Genomic DNA, 14,499 nt, shown 5'->3' with positions numbered 1-14,499 from the left:
CATTTCAAAAAAATTTTTTTCCAGAATTACATTTTATTTCAAGCTGCCTTTATGTTGGCTCCATAATTTTTCCATGTGTTGCAGCAGAATTGCCACTCAACATATGGCTAAAACGTTGACATACGACTAATGTAATCCGCCCTCCACCAGGGCAACCCTGTTTGACAAAACACGCGCTCCTCGACGTTCACCGGGCCTTCTACTTCCATGGCGACGAATCCAAACCAGAGATCAACGGCGCTCTTTTCAAACCACTTTACCGCGGAAACCGTTCAATTTCAACACGTTTATCCTTATTTTACGTAGTTTGTAAATCCCACGCAGCCTTAAAAGAAGCCCCGACTAGCTGTTAACGCGAGGAGTGGCACCGTAATGGGTAATGTGGCGTTATGCTGACGTTTATTAAGCTAATCGCCGCTACACAAACTGTTTACCAGTAGCTAGCTCGATGTCTCCTCAGAGACCAAGGGATAGCAAAACGAGCTAATTGTGTTTTGCTCATAAATGCTAGCTTTATTAATTTGTGCAATTAGCAATAAAGCTATGTAATATATCCCCTTGCCTTCTCTAAAGTTCTACTTTATAAATGAACCCGTGGGGTTTAAAGCACTAGTTAGCGAACTGCAAGCAGTACAAAAATGAGCAGCAACGCAGAGAGGAAATTTGTCAATCTGCGGAAACGTCTGGATCAGCTGGGCTACAGACAAACTCTCGGAATAGAGTCGCTGCCGCTAGTGGAGAAACTGTTCAGGTGAAGGACCCCTCTGCACCTGCTAAGCCATTATTAACCTCCACCAATAAATCACAGGTTTTTAAAAGTGCTACCTCCCATCCCGTCAATCCCCTCTTTTTTGCAGCGACTTGGTCCACACAACGGAGAGCCTCCGCAATGCCAAACTGTCAGCAGGAAAGACTGAGAAAGAGAGCCGAAATGTTGATGCTCTGCTGGAGCCTTACAAGGCAGAAAACGCCAGACTGGTCAAGGAAAACAACAGCATGCATCTTGAGCTCCTGAAACTGAGGGAGGAGAAAGATCATTTCTGTAGAGGTAAGGATGGAGTCCTCCTTTAACAAAAACAAAAAACAAAATCCTTTTATAACCTTTAGATTTAAAGTGTGCTCACAATCTTCTCTTTCTAGAGCTTAAATTACAAATCAGGAAGCTGGACAACGAGACATCTGATCTCAAGTTTCTAAACAATCAGTATGTGCATAAGGTGCGCAGCTTGGAGAAGGACAGCAGGGCTAAAGCTGAGCGGATCCAACAGCTGCAGGAGAAGAACATGCAAGCCGTTGTGCAGACACCAGGTAACCTGTGGCTGCATTAAGGAAGGGATATTTGACATTCATACGCACACTTAAATCCCTTTTCATGCCTTCATAGGTGGGAAAATGCGCAGTATTCCTTTCAGACGACAGAGAATGCAGATTGATGAGCTTGCACCTCCTTCCTATATATCAGCCTATCCTGTCCCACAGCCCGATGATCCATATGTAGCTGACCTACTGCAACTAGCTGATGGAAGGTTTGCTTTTATACTATTAAGAGTCATGCTAATTTTACTTTGTAAAGCAGTTTCCTTGATGGTAATTGCATCAATTCCCCTCAGCTCATGATAACATTGATTTGTAGGATCCATGAACTGCAGGAAGACATTGCCAACCTCAAACTCGACTTGGAAGATTCCCAAGAAACTATAAAACATCTCAGCATTCAGGTGAGGGAAAACTAATTTATGCGTCTAGGGCTGCAAGTAATGATTATATTAGTTATCAATTATTCTGACAGTTAATTGATTATTGAGGCCTTTTTTATACAATATTACCATTACTTTGAAAGGTGCAATTAAATAATTCAATAATTTTTTAAAATAAGGAAATAAACATTTTATCGTATGCTTGTCCATTTGCAGCAAAGGATGCATTTGCAGTAAAAATGTTTTTTTTACTATCATTCATTGTGAAAAATTTTGATCTATTGTCGCAATAAATTTCAGTTATTGATGGCAAAAGGTGCGGTTTTGTTTTTTTTATTTTATTTTTCCATAAACTTTATCATTATCACAACAGTAGCACAAAATATTGCGATAAAATTCTAAGTCAATATCGACCACATCCACTAAAAACATCAGCCCTTTCTGCTTGACCAAACATTAATACAGCAAATAGTAATCTGTTGATTTTTTATTTTTTTTTATCAGCTGACTAATAATTTGTTAGTAAAAGGTGCATAATGGTGATGGTTCCTTTTTTTAATAGGAGTTTGAACCATTCCACTTGAGTGATTGGTATTTCATATTTGCAGACAAAGATTTTCTTTTTAACTTGCATGTGAAATGTACAGATATGTATATATATTTTGTACAGTTCTAGCTTAATTATTCCCTAGTTTTGTTCTTTCAACAAATTGCCTTTTTTAGAGTCTGTGTATTCCAGTTAACGACTAATCAATTTTTAAATTAGTTGACGATTACATTATAGCAATCGATTCACCGCGATTAATCCAAGCCCTGATTGTTTGGCCGCGTAGAAATTAGTTTAAATCTATCGAGGCGTTTCTTTGAAAGGTGGACGAAAGGGACACGGAGGTGGAGCGTCTGAACCGCTTACTTCACGGAGGGCGGCCTTATGACGTCATTTCCCTAGAAGCCCAAAATGTCAGCAACGAAAAACTGATCGCTCATCTCAACCTCCAGGCAAGTTCAGCTGTCAATACCGATTTGAAAATACAAAATTTGCAGAAAACGATTGTGATGTTGGTAGATTCTTTGTGACCGTAGTCTGCTCTGTGTTTTATAGATCGAGTACTTGCAGGAGGCCAACAGTACCCTCCAGGACAGGATAGAGGGACTGCAGCAAACGAAGAAGGACGCCTCCACAGAGGTGGCGAACCTCTCCTTAAAGAACCTGGAGCTGTGCGAGGAGCTGACGCAGATAGATCACCTGGCACAGTGCATGGAGATGGACAAGGAGCGCGTGTTGGAAAATGTTGATATAGAGCTACAAAAAGCACAAGTGAGAGAATGTGTAAGATGGAAATGTGAAATTGACTATAAACACCTCTTGTAAAACAATGTTTTTTTTACTTTTTTTGCTGTGTAGAAAGAAATTCAAAGGAAAGAGAAAATCATTGAAGACCTTGAGGATGTTGTCACACTGACAAGAAGGGTTTGTATATGAGATGTTATAAAGATGATTTATTTGTTTTTTGCTTTTTTCTAACAATATAAATGATTCAACGTAACGTTCGAATCCAGGAGCAATCCGAAGCAGAGTTTGAAAGAAACCGCTTCAGTAATCAGCTGGTGGAGCTGAAGGAGCAGAACGAAAAGATGGAGGCACTGGTGAACTTCCTGGAGGACGACAAGACCAGGCTGCAGAGGAAAGTGGAGATGATGATGGCGGCCGGTAGGAAGCGGTTTGCTGTACGCGTCGCCGAGACGTGCGTCATGTTTTTGTAACGGCGGTGACTTGACATGCGTTTACCTAGAGAAAGAGCTGGTGCTGGAGTTGGAGGCTTTCCGTACTAAGCACGGCGTCTGCGGCAGGGAGCGTTCCCCATCTCGTCTGGACGCCTTCGTCAGGAGTCTAGAGGAGGAGAGGGATTTCTACCGCCAAGAGGCTGAGCGGTACAAGAGAGCCAGAGGAGCCAGCGGGCAGGGCTCGAGTCCCAGCCGCAGTCCAGAGAGAGGCAGGAGTCCGAAAGGCAAAGTGACCAAGGTTGCTGCTAACAACTTTATTCTGGTTTATTTATTAACAGGTTTTTCCCAATTGATCCTTAATCTGAAAGGTTGCTTTTCCTCTGAAACTGAAAACTTGTCTTTTATCCCATACCAAGGTAAACTAGAATTTAAACAAAGGTGTCCAACTCATTAAAATATGAATTAATGCTACAAAAGCCAAAATCTGAAGAAGAAAATATTTAAAGAATTAAAAAATTTAATTAGAATTACCCAATTTATTTATACTTCCTAAATGTCACATAACACTAAGAGCAGAGAGTCTCCTTGTTAGATGCTTTTTAGTATCATGCTTCTGTTTCTTTGAACCTCGCAAAACCTCAGTGAGACGTAACCTAACTTGAAGCAACTAAGATCTTGAGACTTTGTCGACTTTTAAAAACTTTGGGGTAAAAAACACAGAGAACCTTTCTCAATCAAATGTTTGAAATATAAACTGGAACTAAACAGGCCAACGACTGAGGCCGTAGAGGAACCCTGTGGGTTTGAGAAAAGCTGTTGTTACTTTTGTTGGAAAAACTAAAGAGTACAAGATCTTTCAAAATCGATGCCAAACGTCTCTTCACAATCTGCCATTTCTCAGGGAAGTGTTCCAGACCCAGAACTGATCCTTGTAATCAAAGAAAAGAATGAGCTCAAGGCCGCTCTGATGGACTTTGAGAGGCAGATGGAGGACATTCAGAACAACGTTCAAGTCCTCAGTAATGAGAGAGACCACTTCAAGACCCTTTTGAAGCAGGTACGTTTTCAATACACATCAGAATATGTTAATTTAAAAAACAAAAAAAAAAATCTATCCTGCATAATTTTCCACTTATTCTGGCTCTTTCAGGCTCAAGACGACCTAATGTCGGCCCGTAGAGCAGATCTGTCGTCCGACTGCAGAATGCAGGAGGAGGCGAGACGAGTGGAGATGAAGTTTGACCAGATGACCTCTGAACGGGACTCGCTGATGGAGAGGCTAAAGGTAAACTTTATCTGATCAGTTGGTTTCTTTTAAAAGCTAATCTAGATATTAACTGATTTAAAACAAAAAACAGCCCACTTGTTTACTCGCTTATAAGGTCACTGCTATCAATCTGCAGGATGCCCAGATGTCAGCGCTCACTGACAGAGAGCGAGACGAGAGGAGGATTCTCGAGTTGGAGAATACTGTCAGGAATGTGAGTCTGATCGTCATTCTGATAGTTTCTCTGTCGGATGCGTTATGTTTCTGCTGTAACTGGAGTTCTTTTGGGGTGCAGCTGGAGCGGGAGAGGTTGGACCTGCGGGCTCAAGTGTGCCTGTTGAAAGAGGGCAAGGAGGCCGTAGAGGGAGAGCTGAAGGTTCGCTCCATTGCTTCGGTCCAAGCCGCGGAAGAAGTGGCACAGAGATTGGCCGAGGCCAACAGTCTGAGGTACGACATGCCGGTTTCCTGTTTGGATCAGCTACTGTAGCACCGCTGTTAATCTGCTGTTGAGGAAAATATCGCATTTTTATGAAAATGTATTACCAATTGTCTCCAGTATGTTTTTCTTTTTTTTTTCTTTTTTTTCCCCTGATATAATTTATTCAATTTTTGAGGACCATATCCCATAAAGCTCAGAGGCAAGAGTCACTGATTGAAGTGCTAATTATGAATTCTACAGGAAATGAAGTAATTCAATGATAATCTTCATTTATGCATCAAATCAACTGTCAATTGTCTTTGTCTGATTTCTTGCTTTTCTCTTAAACTGAAGACAAAATGTTTCAAAATTAGGATTGGAATTTTATCATTAATCGCCATAAATTTCTTACAGGGATTCTGATTCAAAGTTGTGAAAAATTCCAATTAATAATTTTTAAAACCCTCAAACTGTCTGCATTGTTAGATTTGGTAGTTTTACTATTGATGACTATCAATACATTTGAAAATATTAAACGCAGTTATGGTTTAGTTTAGTGTTTATGTGACTGGTGTCTTGAAGTAGTGCATTACAACTGGGAATGTTTTCAAGAGCAGTGTTTGTGTTTGTGGGGCTGTAATTACTTTGACACACAGTTACCTATAAAACAAGTACTGGTAAATGGTTTTTATCATCACTTTTAAAACTTTATTCATTTAATGAATAGGGGGAAAAAACAGTTTGAATCAGAGCCAATCAAGAGAACATTTTATGATTTTTGATCTGTCGTTGTTTGGTGCATCTTAGCTTGATCCGTCAAATTGTTAAATTCATTTTCAAAGTTATTATAATTGTGTTAGGACAAGAAAGATTTGTAATTTCACATGTCTTGTTGTGTATGTAGACTGGTGCAGGAGCAGATGGAGCAGTCGCTGTCTGACATCCAGCGAAGACTCTCAGTGAAGATAAACGAACTGCATCTGGCCCACGAGCAGATCGGAGAACTTCAAGAGAGATTAGGTGTGCTGAGCCGCCAGATGTTGCAAACCTTCAAAACTCTGTTTTTTTTTTTTCTTCTTTCTTTTTCTTTTTTTGATGCAGCAGCTTAAAAGTTAGCTTTTTTTTGTCCTCTTCCTGATAGGGGAGCTGAGTCAGCAGAGCTCCAAATGGAATGAGGAAGTGGAAACTCTCCAGAAGTCGATCTGTGTCCTGGACAGAGAGAAAGACATCCTACAGGACGAGGTGGATCAAAAGACAGAGAAGCTGGTTGCTCTCCAGGATGACCTGTCCCAGAAGGTACCAACAAATTCATCAGCACTTTTCGTTTACAAGGTTTTTGTCAAAGAAACACAATTTTCAGATAAAGCTTGTTTGTTTATTTTTCGTGTGTGCGTCAAGAAATTATCTAGGATGTTCAAATATCAACAACTAAGCTAGTGAAATGTTGGAACAACATGCGTCATGGCTGCTCTTGCATCATAATTAGCTCAAAAAATGGAGTGTCAGCAGTTTTTGAGGCGGATGTTCTTGACACGCTAAAAACAAAAAGCTCTCGCTGAGTTTAGTTTATAAAAATAAGAGAAGCATCCTCCGGGTTGAGTTCATAAAAATTCCAAATATAAATGATACTTTGCGGCAGAAAAACTGTTTCCATCCTCACTCATTCAATGCAAACAGTCAAACCAACTTCAACCCATCTGAGTTTTTTTTTTTTTTGTTTGTTTGTTTTTTTCCTTAATTGCAGCAAGAGGCTGACTTGACCAGGAAGAAGTAATAATAAATAATAACGCTGTTATAAACTGAATCTGGCCCCCGATCTGCTCGTGGGCCAGTTGCGGTTTGTTTCAAAGCTGAAATCAAGGTTAAATGACTTTAATCAGTGATTTACTAATCATCACATCATCACGTAATCATCTGGAATAAATACTGTAATTTGTAAATGTCTCAGTGGGTTCTGATGAGAACTAATGACGAGCAATCCTTTGGCTGTTCCCAGGAAAAAACCCTCGAAGACGTGAGACTCACCGTCAGAAATATGGACAATTCCTTAGCGTGAGTACCGCTTTTAACTGAGCCGTATTTCGGCAGCAGAAGCCGTTGCGGTAAGCTCGCTACCCTTTTCTCAACGGTGAAATTGATGCGATTTCTGTCTTCCGTTCAGTCAGCTGCAAGGAGCGCTGAAGAGTCGAGAACGGGAGATCGGCAGTCTGAGGAGGCAGCTGGATTCGTCTCAGGAGGAGCTGCCTGCTCTCCAGAGAGACAAAGAAGTCCTGCTGAGAGAAAACAGGAGGCTGCAGGACGACCTGGCCACTATGACCAGGGAGAACCAAGTAGATGGAGATTTTAAACCCCACTTTTGTCTTTTGTTGTTAGAAAGTCGAACACAGACCAAAGAAATGTCTCTCTGTCCAGGTTGTACATTTAGAAATGGAGGAGGCTTTGCAAGAGAAGGACGAGTTGAATTCCAGGGTCCAGTCGTACATTTCTGAAGTGTCCAGAATAGAGAAACTGATGGCCACAAAGGTAAGGCCACGCTCTCGTCTCTGTAGCTTTGGCTTGTTCTGCTAGTTTCTGTCATCTGTGGAAAAACTTTCTGTTGTTTAACCGGTGATCCCCAGGAACAGGAGAACAGAGACTTGCTGGAGCGCTTCAGGATGGCCCACTCTGGGATGCAGGAATGGGAGCAGAAACTGCACCAGGCAGAAGGCCTCAATAACTCCATCCGCCTGGAGCTGCTCTCCTTGGACACAGAGCGCAGGCAGCTCCAGGAGACCGTCAGACTAAAAGAGAAAGAGATCCAACAGGTGAAGCATTAAAAGAAAAAATTAGCTCCAAGCAGGGATACAAACGATCCACGTATGATTAATTTGAGTGCTGCACATTTTCACCTATATTATTATTTTCATCTTTTATTTTTCTATCCAGCAACTTCTAAGTTTAATAATGTGAGAAAACCACAATTTTCTTTGTTCAGACATTTAATGTACCTGATTAAAAAAAAGGTATTACGTTTTAACATTATTTTCTTGTATTCAGCATGTTATGAAAAATGTAGCATTTCATTTTATGGAAAGACTGTCAACGTTCTTGAAATAAGAAAAAACTCAAGTGTTTAAGAAAATGTCCGCTTACCAACGGATCGATACATAAATTTTAGATTAATTCAATAATCGATAACTGGCATCTCTACCTCCGAGCATATATTTAAAGGTTTTTTTTGTTTTGTTTTTTTTTTTAGATCAAAATCGGTAATAAAACTGAAGTGATCAGTATCCTAACGTGGCTTCCCCCTCCTTCTGTCCCTCCAGCACATGCAGGCGCTGCAAGCTTATGAAGCCCAGGTGTCCTCTCTGACCCGTGGGATGTCCCAGCTACAGGAGGACCTGTACAAAGCCCAGGAGGAGAAGGCAGCACTCATTTCTGATCTGGCTTCTGTCAGGGAACTCTGTGTCAAACTAGACTCTGGAAAGGAACTTGCTGCACGACATTTGACCTCCAAGAGCATGGAGCTAGAGAGGGTGAACAAGACTTTGTGTTTTTTTTTTTTTTATTTAATTCCATCTACCATAATCATAATTACACTTGTTGCATTCTTTGTGATGTTTTTTTTTGTTCTCCTGTACTCAGATCACTGGACAACTGGAGGATCTTCGATCAGAGATCGAGGTCCTGAAGAGGCAACTAGCCAGTGAGAGGCTGACGGTTCGCAACCTCGAGACGCTGCTGTCCACCAATCGGCAAAAAGAGTTCGAGAAGCACCTGGCTGCCAGCGAAAGGGAGTCCGAGCTGAGAGCCCTGCGCGACAAGCTCGCTCTGGCTGACAGCAAAAAGTAAAAGACAAATCCAGTCCACTTTACTGGTTTTTGAGCTCAATAAAATATTTTTTTTTAATAAAAAAAAGAGAAAAAAAAAAGGATGCTGAATGTTTATTTCGTATGTGCATAAAGCGCAGAGAACACCAGAGATGTGTCCCACCTCCGTGGGAAAGTGTCTCAGATGCAAACAGAGATGGACGTGCTGAAAAGACAGCTGACCACAGAGCGCTTTGAACGGTGAGTTTATTTATATTGGGGGGGGGGGAAATCTTTCACTGTCGCATCATCTGCTGACACTTGGAAATATTGAAGCTATTATAAAAAGAAAAAGAAACAGAACTCCAACACAGCCTGGAAAAGTTTTGAATTTTATTTGAGTATTTTTCAGGTTTCAGGAAATCATCATCTATGTTGATCTATCCTTGTTTCAAATCCATTTTTTTTTTAGCAATTGTAACTGTTCATCCATCCAATTAATCAATGCTTCTCTCAAGTCGACCGTATCCATCTGCCTTTGAAGCAATCAGTCCATCCATCACTTTTTTACCTGTCTGGTCAGTTTGTCTTTTTTTCGTCCTGACCACTGCAAGAATTTCTGAAGTACACTTACAGCTTACCTCCTTACTAATACTTTAAAAATGACTGAAAAGGGCAAAACACTTTGAAAATCCTGGAAAATGTTGAATTTTAACAGGAAATGCGTAGAAACTCTGGGTGAGGAAAACATGACGTTTTAGATACATAAAGTGGATCATCTTGGGCGATTTTGATGCAATTCCACAGGGATTTCTTAAGTTTGTACTTTCTCTTACTCTTTGTTGGACATGACTGAGTTAATTAAATGCAAAATGGGTGTATTTTTGTATCGTTTATTAAATATTTATGTTGAAAACAGGTGAGGTTTTTTTCCAGGGATTTCTTAAGTTTGTACTTTCTCTTACTCTTTGTTGGACATGACTGAGTTAATTAAATGCAAAATGGGTGTATTTTTGTATCGTTTATTAAATATTTATGTTGAAAACAGGTGAGGTTTTTTTCCCCCTCTAAATGTTAGCTGTAGATTTAGTTTGGTCAGTCAGAAATTAAATGAATAAATCTCAAATACGCCCGATAGTTTTTGACAATCACCTAATTTACTAATCAATATAGATTTTAATACTTGTAGATCCTAATGTTTGGCTCAGATAACTGACGTGCAGCTGCATGTACAGGAATGTAAATAAATGGAGATTAAAGGTTTAGTCCTAAGATGTGTGGCATTGTCCCTCTCTCCTCAGTGAAAGAGCGGTTCAGGAGATGCGTAGGCAGGGTTTGTCATTTTCGCCTCTCCAGAGCTCATCCAGCGGCTCTCACCACACGTCTGCAGAACGCTCCGTCCTCCGAAGTCATGAACACTCAGACAAGTACGGTTTGGTCAGGATCATAAACTTTTTTTTTTTTTTACATAAAGTCCTTTGTTTCAAACTGCAAATGACACATTTTTATTATGTTTAAACCCTAAATGCTGAAACCCTTTTTTTTCCCCCCTCCCTTTCTCCCTTTTAGGAGCGTTAGCTTCAAGGATTAACAGCTAACGACAAGTGAAGTTGCAGTGAGTCAGATAAACACTTGAAGTTTAAGTCTGGACATGAAGTATGAAGGCTTCCACAGATCTTGGCATGAAGTAGTAGCCTGCAGCATTCCTGCTAAAGTTAACTTAAACAATGTCTCAGGACATGGGGGGGAAAAAGAGCTGCTGTGAAACTTTTTTTTTTCCTATTCTAACTCGACTCACGTCATCATTAGGGCGTTGGCATCAGGTACAAACATGTCTAAAAATGAAATGCTTTCCTAACCTCAAGTACTTGAGTATTAAAATGTTGAGTTTTGTGGATTATACTTAATATTTTTGTTATATATATATATATATATATATATATATATTAATAAATTATTTGTAAAATAAAGGGACTGAAAAAAATCAAAACAAGAAATGGTGTACATGATAAAAAAAGTTTCTCAGTTTCATTAGATGGTAACAGTTTAATGCTCCATGAGAAGTAAGAGGAGGGGAGGGACATCGCTGTCCAAGATTAGAACATTAGATTGACTTAAAAGTATAAAAGTTCTGTAATTTAGTTTTTGGCAGAGTGTTGGTAACACAACATGCACCAAAATTTATTTTAGAACAGAACTGGGTGCAAATAAAGCTGAACTTTTAGGTTGGGTTTTTCCCCCCCCTAATCTACACATGTTCAAAGTTAAACAAAATACACCCCAAAATATTTGGTCAAATGTCTCTAAGCAAGCTGCACCTTGGCAGCGGGGTACCTATAGCCATCAAGATGGTTCTGGCATAGTTCTGGTCCTCTTATCAGAAATGGTAGAATGATTTTGAAGGGTACTGGTACATGGCACAAATTAGATGGATTACTGATGAAAGGTGAACTACCTTCAAACTTCTCCTCAAATCAACAAATAGTTTGAAACTAAGATATAAGTGGGTATTCTAACACTCCATGTTAGAAGAATGGTCAAATATTCAGCCAGATATTTGACCACAGCTGGTTCATTTTAAGCAGCTAGCTAATTAGCGGGTTAGAGAAAATATATTACGTTTGTTTAATTTTTCTTTGAAGTTGAATGTTGTTTCATCATTCCAACCTGACAAGAACAACAGTTCAGACAAATTAAAATAATTAAATTACTAAGATCCATGCCAGTAATGAACTAGCTGACACAATTGTGACCTATTTACTGTAACAATTCATACAGGTTTCAATGACCTTTTTGAAGCTTTAGTGGTTGGTGTGACATCAGAAGTACATGTTTAACATCTCTTAAAATAATACTTTTTTTCCTTAGGAATAAAAATAATACAAAATGAATTTCTATACATATATATATATATATAAACATTTAAAAACCAGAAAAAGGAACATGTATTAATGCCGGCAGTGCTCAGTGGTTGTGTTTGGGAGGGGGTAAGCAAACAGAGAGAAGTCTAAAATGTACTTCGGCAGGAGTTCCCTGAGTAGCTTCTGCGGCAAAGTGCACAAGTAATAGTGTAACGTTTGTGTGGTGACGGGCTTGTACCACGTTTGCCTCTCCGGGAAGTGAACAAAAGGCGGCGCCCCAATGCGCTGCAGCACGTACTCCGAGTCCCTTCCAAGCTGCTCATAAGAGCCTATGAAGTTATAAGAAACGGCGCAGGGCTGGCACAAGTTGTAAATGGGCATCCAGTGCTCATTCATGCGCTCCACGTCCTCGTCCAACAAGTAACGGACAAACTCTCCGAAGGTCACGTCGTCTCCCGTCACGGACGCATCCTTGGCACGGCCCTTCCTGTAGCGCTTCACGATCTCCGCTCCGTACTTCTTCTGGTAGGATTCGATCTCTCCGAACTTGTTCCTGTAGGCGGAAAGCAGCCGCTCCATGGGCTCCCGCACGAACATGAACTTGAAGTAGTGCTTGAGGCGGTAGCGAATTTCCTCAGGCTTCAGGGAGGACAAAAACAGCAAGTCGCTGCGGTGATCCATCTTGATGTTGACGTCCACGCTCTCCAAGGCTCCGCTCAGGACCTTCAGGACTCTCTTCCAGTTGGAGCAGGCCACTTTGGGGACGTAGCAGTAGAGGAAGCGGTACTCGTCGTTCACCAGGATGTGCTGCAGCACCGTCTTCCTCTGCAGGGGGCTCAGGGACCAGACGCTGTGGGGCATGTTCTTCTGGCTGCACATGGTCCTGATGGTGCGGTTGCGGATCTCCTGGAGGATCTACATGCGAAGGAAAAACCACCGGTGAAATAAATTTAAATTTTGAACCACTACTCATACCCGGAGAACTTTTTCTGATTCATGCAACGTCAAATATACGTCTATTTTTGGGTTTTTAGGTAATTGTGAAAGTCAAGTGGATATACAGTTTTTAAAAAAAAAAAAAATTAAGCATCTCAAAAGTGTGCTATGCGTCTATATTCAGCCAGTCTGTAAGAACTTTGTATATTTAACAAAAAACACCTTTTGCTCAAATTACAGCTGCAGATCAGTTTTTTGATCTGCAAAGATCAAAGACTGAAACTTCGCTAAACAGCTCGAGCTCAGTCAGACTGGTTTTCAAGTCTTGCCACAAATTCCCAGTTGGATTCATGTCTAGACTGTGACTGGGCCGTACTAACACACGAATATGTTTTGGCATAAATCATTCCTTTGTAGCTCTAGTTGCATGTTTGAGATGAACCTCCAACCCCAGTCTCAAATCATTTGCTGCCCTGTAAGATTTTCTTCCAGGATTACCTTGTGTTTAGCTCTTCCCATCTTATCAACTTCAAACTGATGTTCTAGCTGAAGAAAAGCATCCCCCACCACCATGTTTCACTACAGGGATGAGGGTCTTAAGGGTTTTCTGTCACGGTGGTTTGCATACAGGCGTAAAGAAAATAATCTGCGATTTCTCTGCTGTTCCCTTTACATGGCTTGTGGCAAACTTATGACATTGTTTAAACGGTGGCTTTTGCAAGCCATTTGTCCATTAAAAACAGATTTTTAAAGTCCACAATGAATAGTTTCCGTGTTGACTATTTTTAAACCTCTGTTTTCTGAGAGAAGATGAATGCAGAGCTGAACTGACTGGATACAAATGAATGGTACACTTTTTAGTGTTTAGTATGTTATAAATTTGAGGTACATTTAATTTCCATTTTTGGATAATATTTTTGAATTTGAAATGTGTGCACAAGTTTAATGACACAAAAAGCAGTTTAAAGCAAAATTTAAAACAGGGAGGGGAAAAAAGTCTTTTTTTTTCTTTTTTTTTAGTTTTGTAAATAAAATAAAGTAACTAAAACTCGATTGCTGGAAGAAGATGATCCATACAGGTAAACGCTTGAAGTACCTGGGAGTCCACGTCCGCGCCGTCTGCACCGTATTTCCGGGTCTCACCGATGAGCTCCAGCCGCCTTGCGCTGCCCCGGGGAGAAGGTGTCTCCACGCTGTTCAGCATTCCTTTCTCTATCATGAGCAGCAGGCCTCCGGAGGCTACGATCACCAGGAAGGTTAGCACCGAGGGCAGCAGGGCGGAGCTGCGGCGGACAGAGCCCGGGCTCCCCGCGCTCCTGAAGTTTATAACGGAGCCGCTCCGCACGCCGTCGCTCCTTCTCTTCCCGTAGTCCTGCCTGCGTGGAAGCATCATGACCGCGTCCTGCTCGTCTCTCCGGTGTCCACCAGCTTTTTTTTTTTTTTTTTTTTACTTTTAAATGCTGGCAGTTCTGTGTGGAAGTTTCCACTCAGTACCTACCACGTACCCATTCTAAGGCTCGAACTAAGTTTCCAAGCGCGTCTTGCCAAAATCCTGTGCGGACTATCACAATAAAATCCCGGAAAAGTATTCACATAAAGGGTGGAGAACCCACACTAAATATACACTACAGTGGGTGGAGTACATCACATCTCAGTCCTCTCTGCCAGTTTTCTCTCGTACTTTACTTTCAACACATCTACACGTAAATAATTTCAAAATAAAACCATCAAAATCATCGCTAACCTGAAAAGCGAACCATATTAAACATTTAATAATACACAAACAGAAAATGTCAGTGTGTAT

The 14,499-nt window shown here is 40.7% G+C and overlaps 2 protein-coding genes across 5 annotated transcripts; one reads left to right on the top strand and one right to left on the bottom strand.

The window, feature by feature from the left end:
* The first annotated feature begins 169 nt into the window (after positions 1-169).
* On the top strand, positions 170-11,191 carry cep135 (centrosomal protein 135). 4 transcript variants are annotated; one of them, XM_007550664.2, is made up of 25 exons: positions 170-751; positions 858-1,048; positions 1,141-1,308; positions 1,385-1,526; positions 1,634-1,718; positions 2,568-2,696; positions 2,800-3,015; positions 3,103-3,168; positions 3,258-3,408; positions 3,491-3,720; positions 4,324-4,479; positions 4,573-4,707; positions 4,826-4,903; positions 4,985-5,136; positions 6,012-6,127; positions 6,249-6,403; positions 7,104-7,159; positions 7,269-7,437; positions 7,520-7,630; positions 7,726-7,911; positions 8,416-8,625; positions 8,735-8,937; positions 9,055-9,159; positions 10,200-10,325; positions 10,468-11,191. In XM_007550664.2, exons 1-25 carry the CDS (start codon positions 639-641, stop codon positions 10,487-10,489), a joined length of 3,471 nt encoding a protein of 1,156 aa, XP_007550726.1. In that variant the 5' UTR covers positions 170-638; the 3' UTR covers positions 10,490-11,191. The 4 variants fall into 4 exon arrangements, with proteins under 4 accessions (XP_007550726.1, XP_016526216.1, XP_007550725.1 ...); XM_016670730.1 differs by having other exon boundaries at positions 3,491-3,711; positions 10,200-11,122; XM_007550663.2 differs by having other exon boundaries at positions 10,200-11,122.
* Positions 11,141-14,336, bottom strand: chst14 (carbohydrate (N-acetylgalactosamine 4-0) sulfotransferase 14). The gene is made up of 2 exons (XM_007550662.2): positions 13,792-14,336; positions 11,141-12,674 (listed from the first exon to the last, which is right to left on the bottom strand). Exons 1-2 carry the CDS (start codon positions 14,086-14,088, stop codon positions 11,847-11,849), a joined length of 1,125 nt encoding a protein of 374 aa, XP_007550724.1. The 5' UTR covers positions 14,089-14,336; the 3' UTR covers positions 11,141-11,846.
* Positions 14,337-14,499: the final 163 nt, after the last annotated feature.

Source organism: Poecilia formosa, unplaced genomic scaffold (genome assembly GCF_000485575.1).
Source record: "Poecilia formosa unplaced genomic scaffold, Poecilia_formosa-5.1.2 Scaffold37, whole genome shotgun sequence".
Taxonomy (NCBI): domain Eukaryota; kingdom Metazoa; phylum Chordata; class Actinopteri; order Cyprinodontiformes; family Poeciliidae; genus Poecilia; species Poecilia formosa.
This window is presented reverse-complemented; position numbering and strand designations above follow the sequence as displayed.

Excerpts from the sequence above, each read along its gene's own strand:
- chst14 (XM_007550662.2), bottom strand. The coding sequence starts at position 14,088 with ATGATGCTTCCACGCAGGCAGGACTACGGGAAGAGAAGGAGCGACGGC. Across the intron at positions 12,675-13,791 it reads GCGCGGACGTGGACTCCCAG|ATCCTCCAGGAGATCCGCAA; the intron begins GTACTTCAAGCG and ends CTTCGCATGTAG.
- cep135 (XM_007550663.2), top strand. The coding sequence starts at position 639 with ATGAGCAGCAACGCAGAGAGGAAATTTGTCAATCTGCGGAAACGTCTG. Across the intron at positions 3,409-3,490 it reads GGAGATGATGATGGCGGCCG|AGAAAGAGCTGGTGCTGGAG; the intron begins GTAGGAAGCGGT and ends GCGTTTACCTAG. Across the intron at positions 8,626-8,734 it reads AGAGCATGGAGCTAGAGAGG|ATCACTGGACAACTGGAGGA; the intron begins GTGAACAAGACT and ends TCCTGTACTCAG.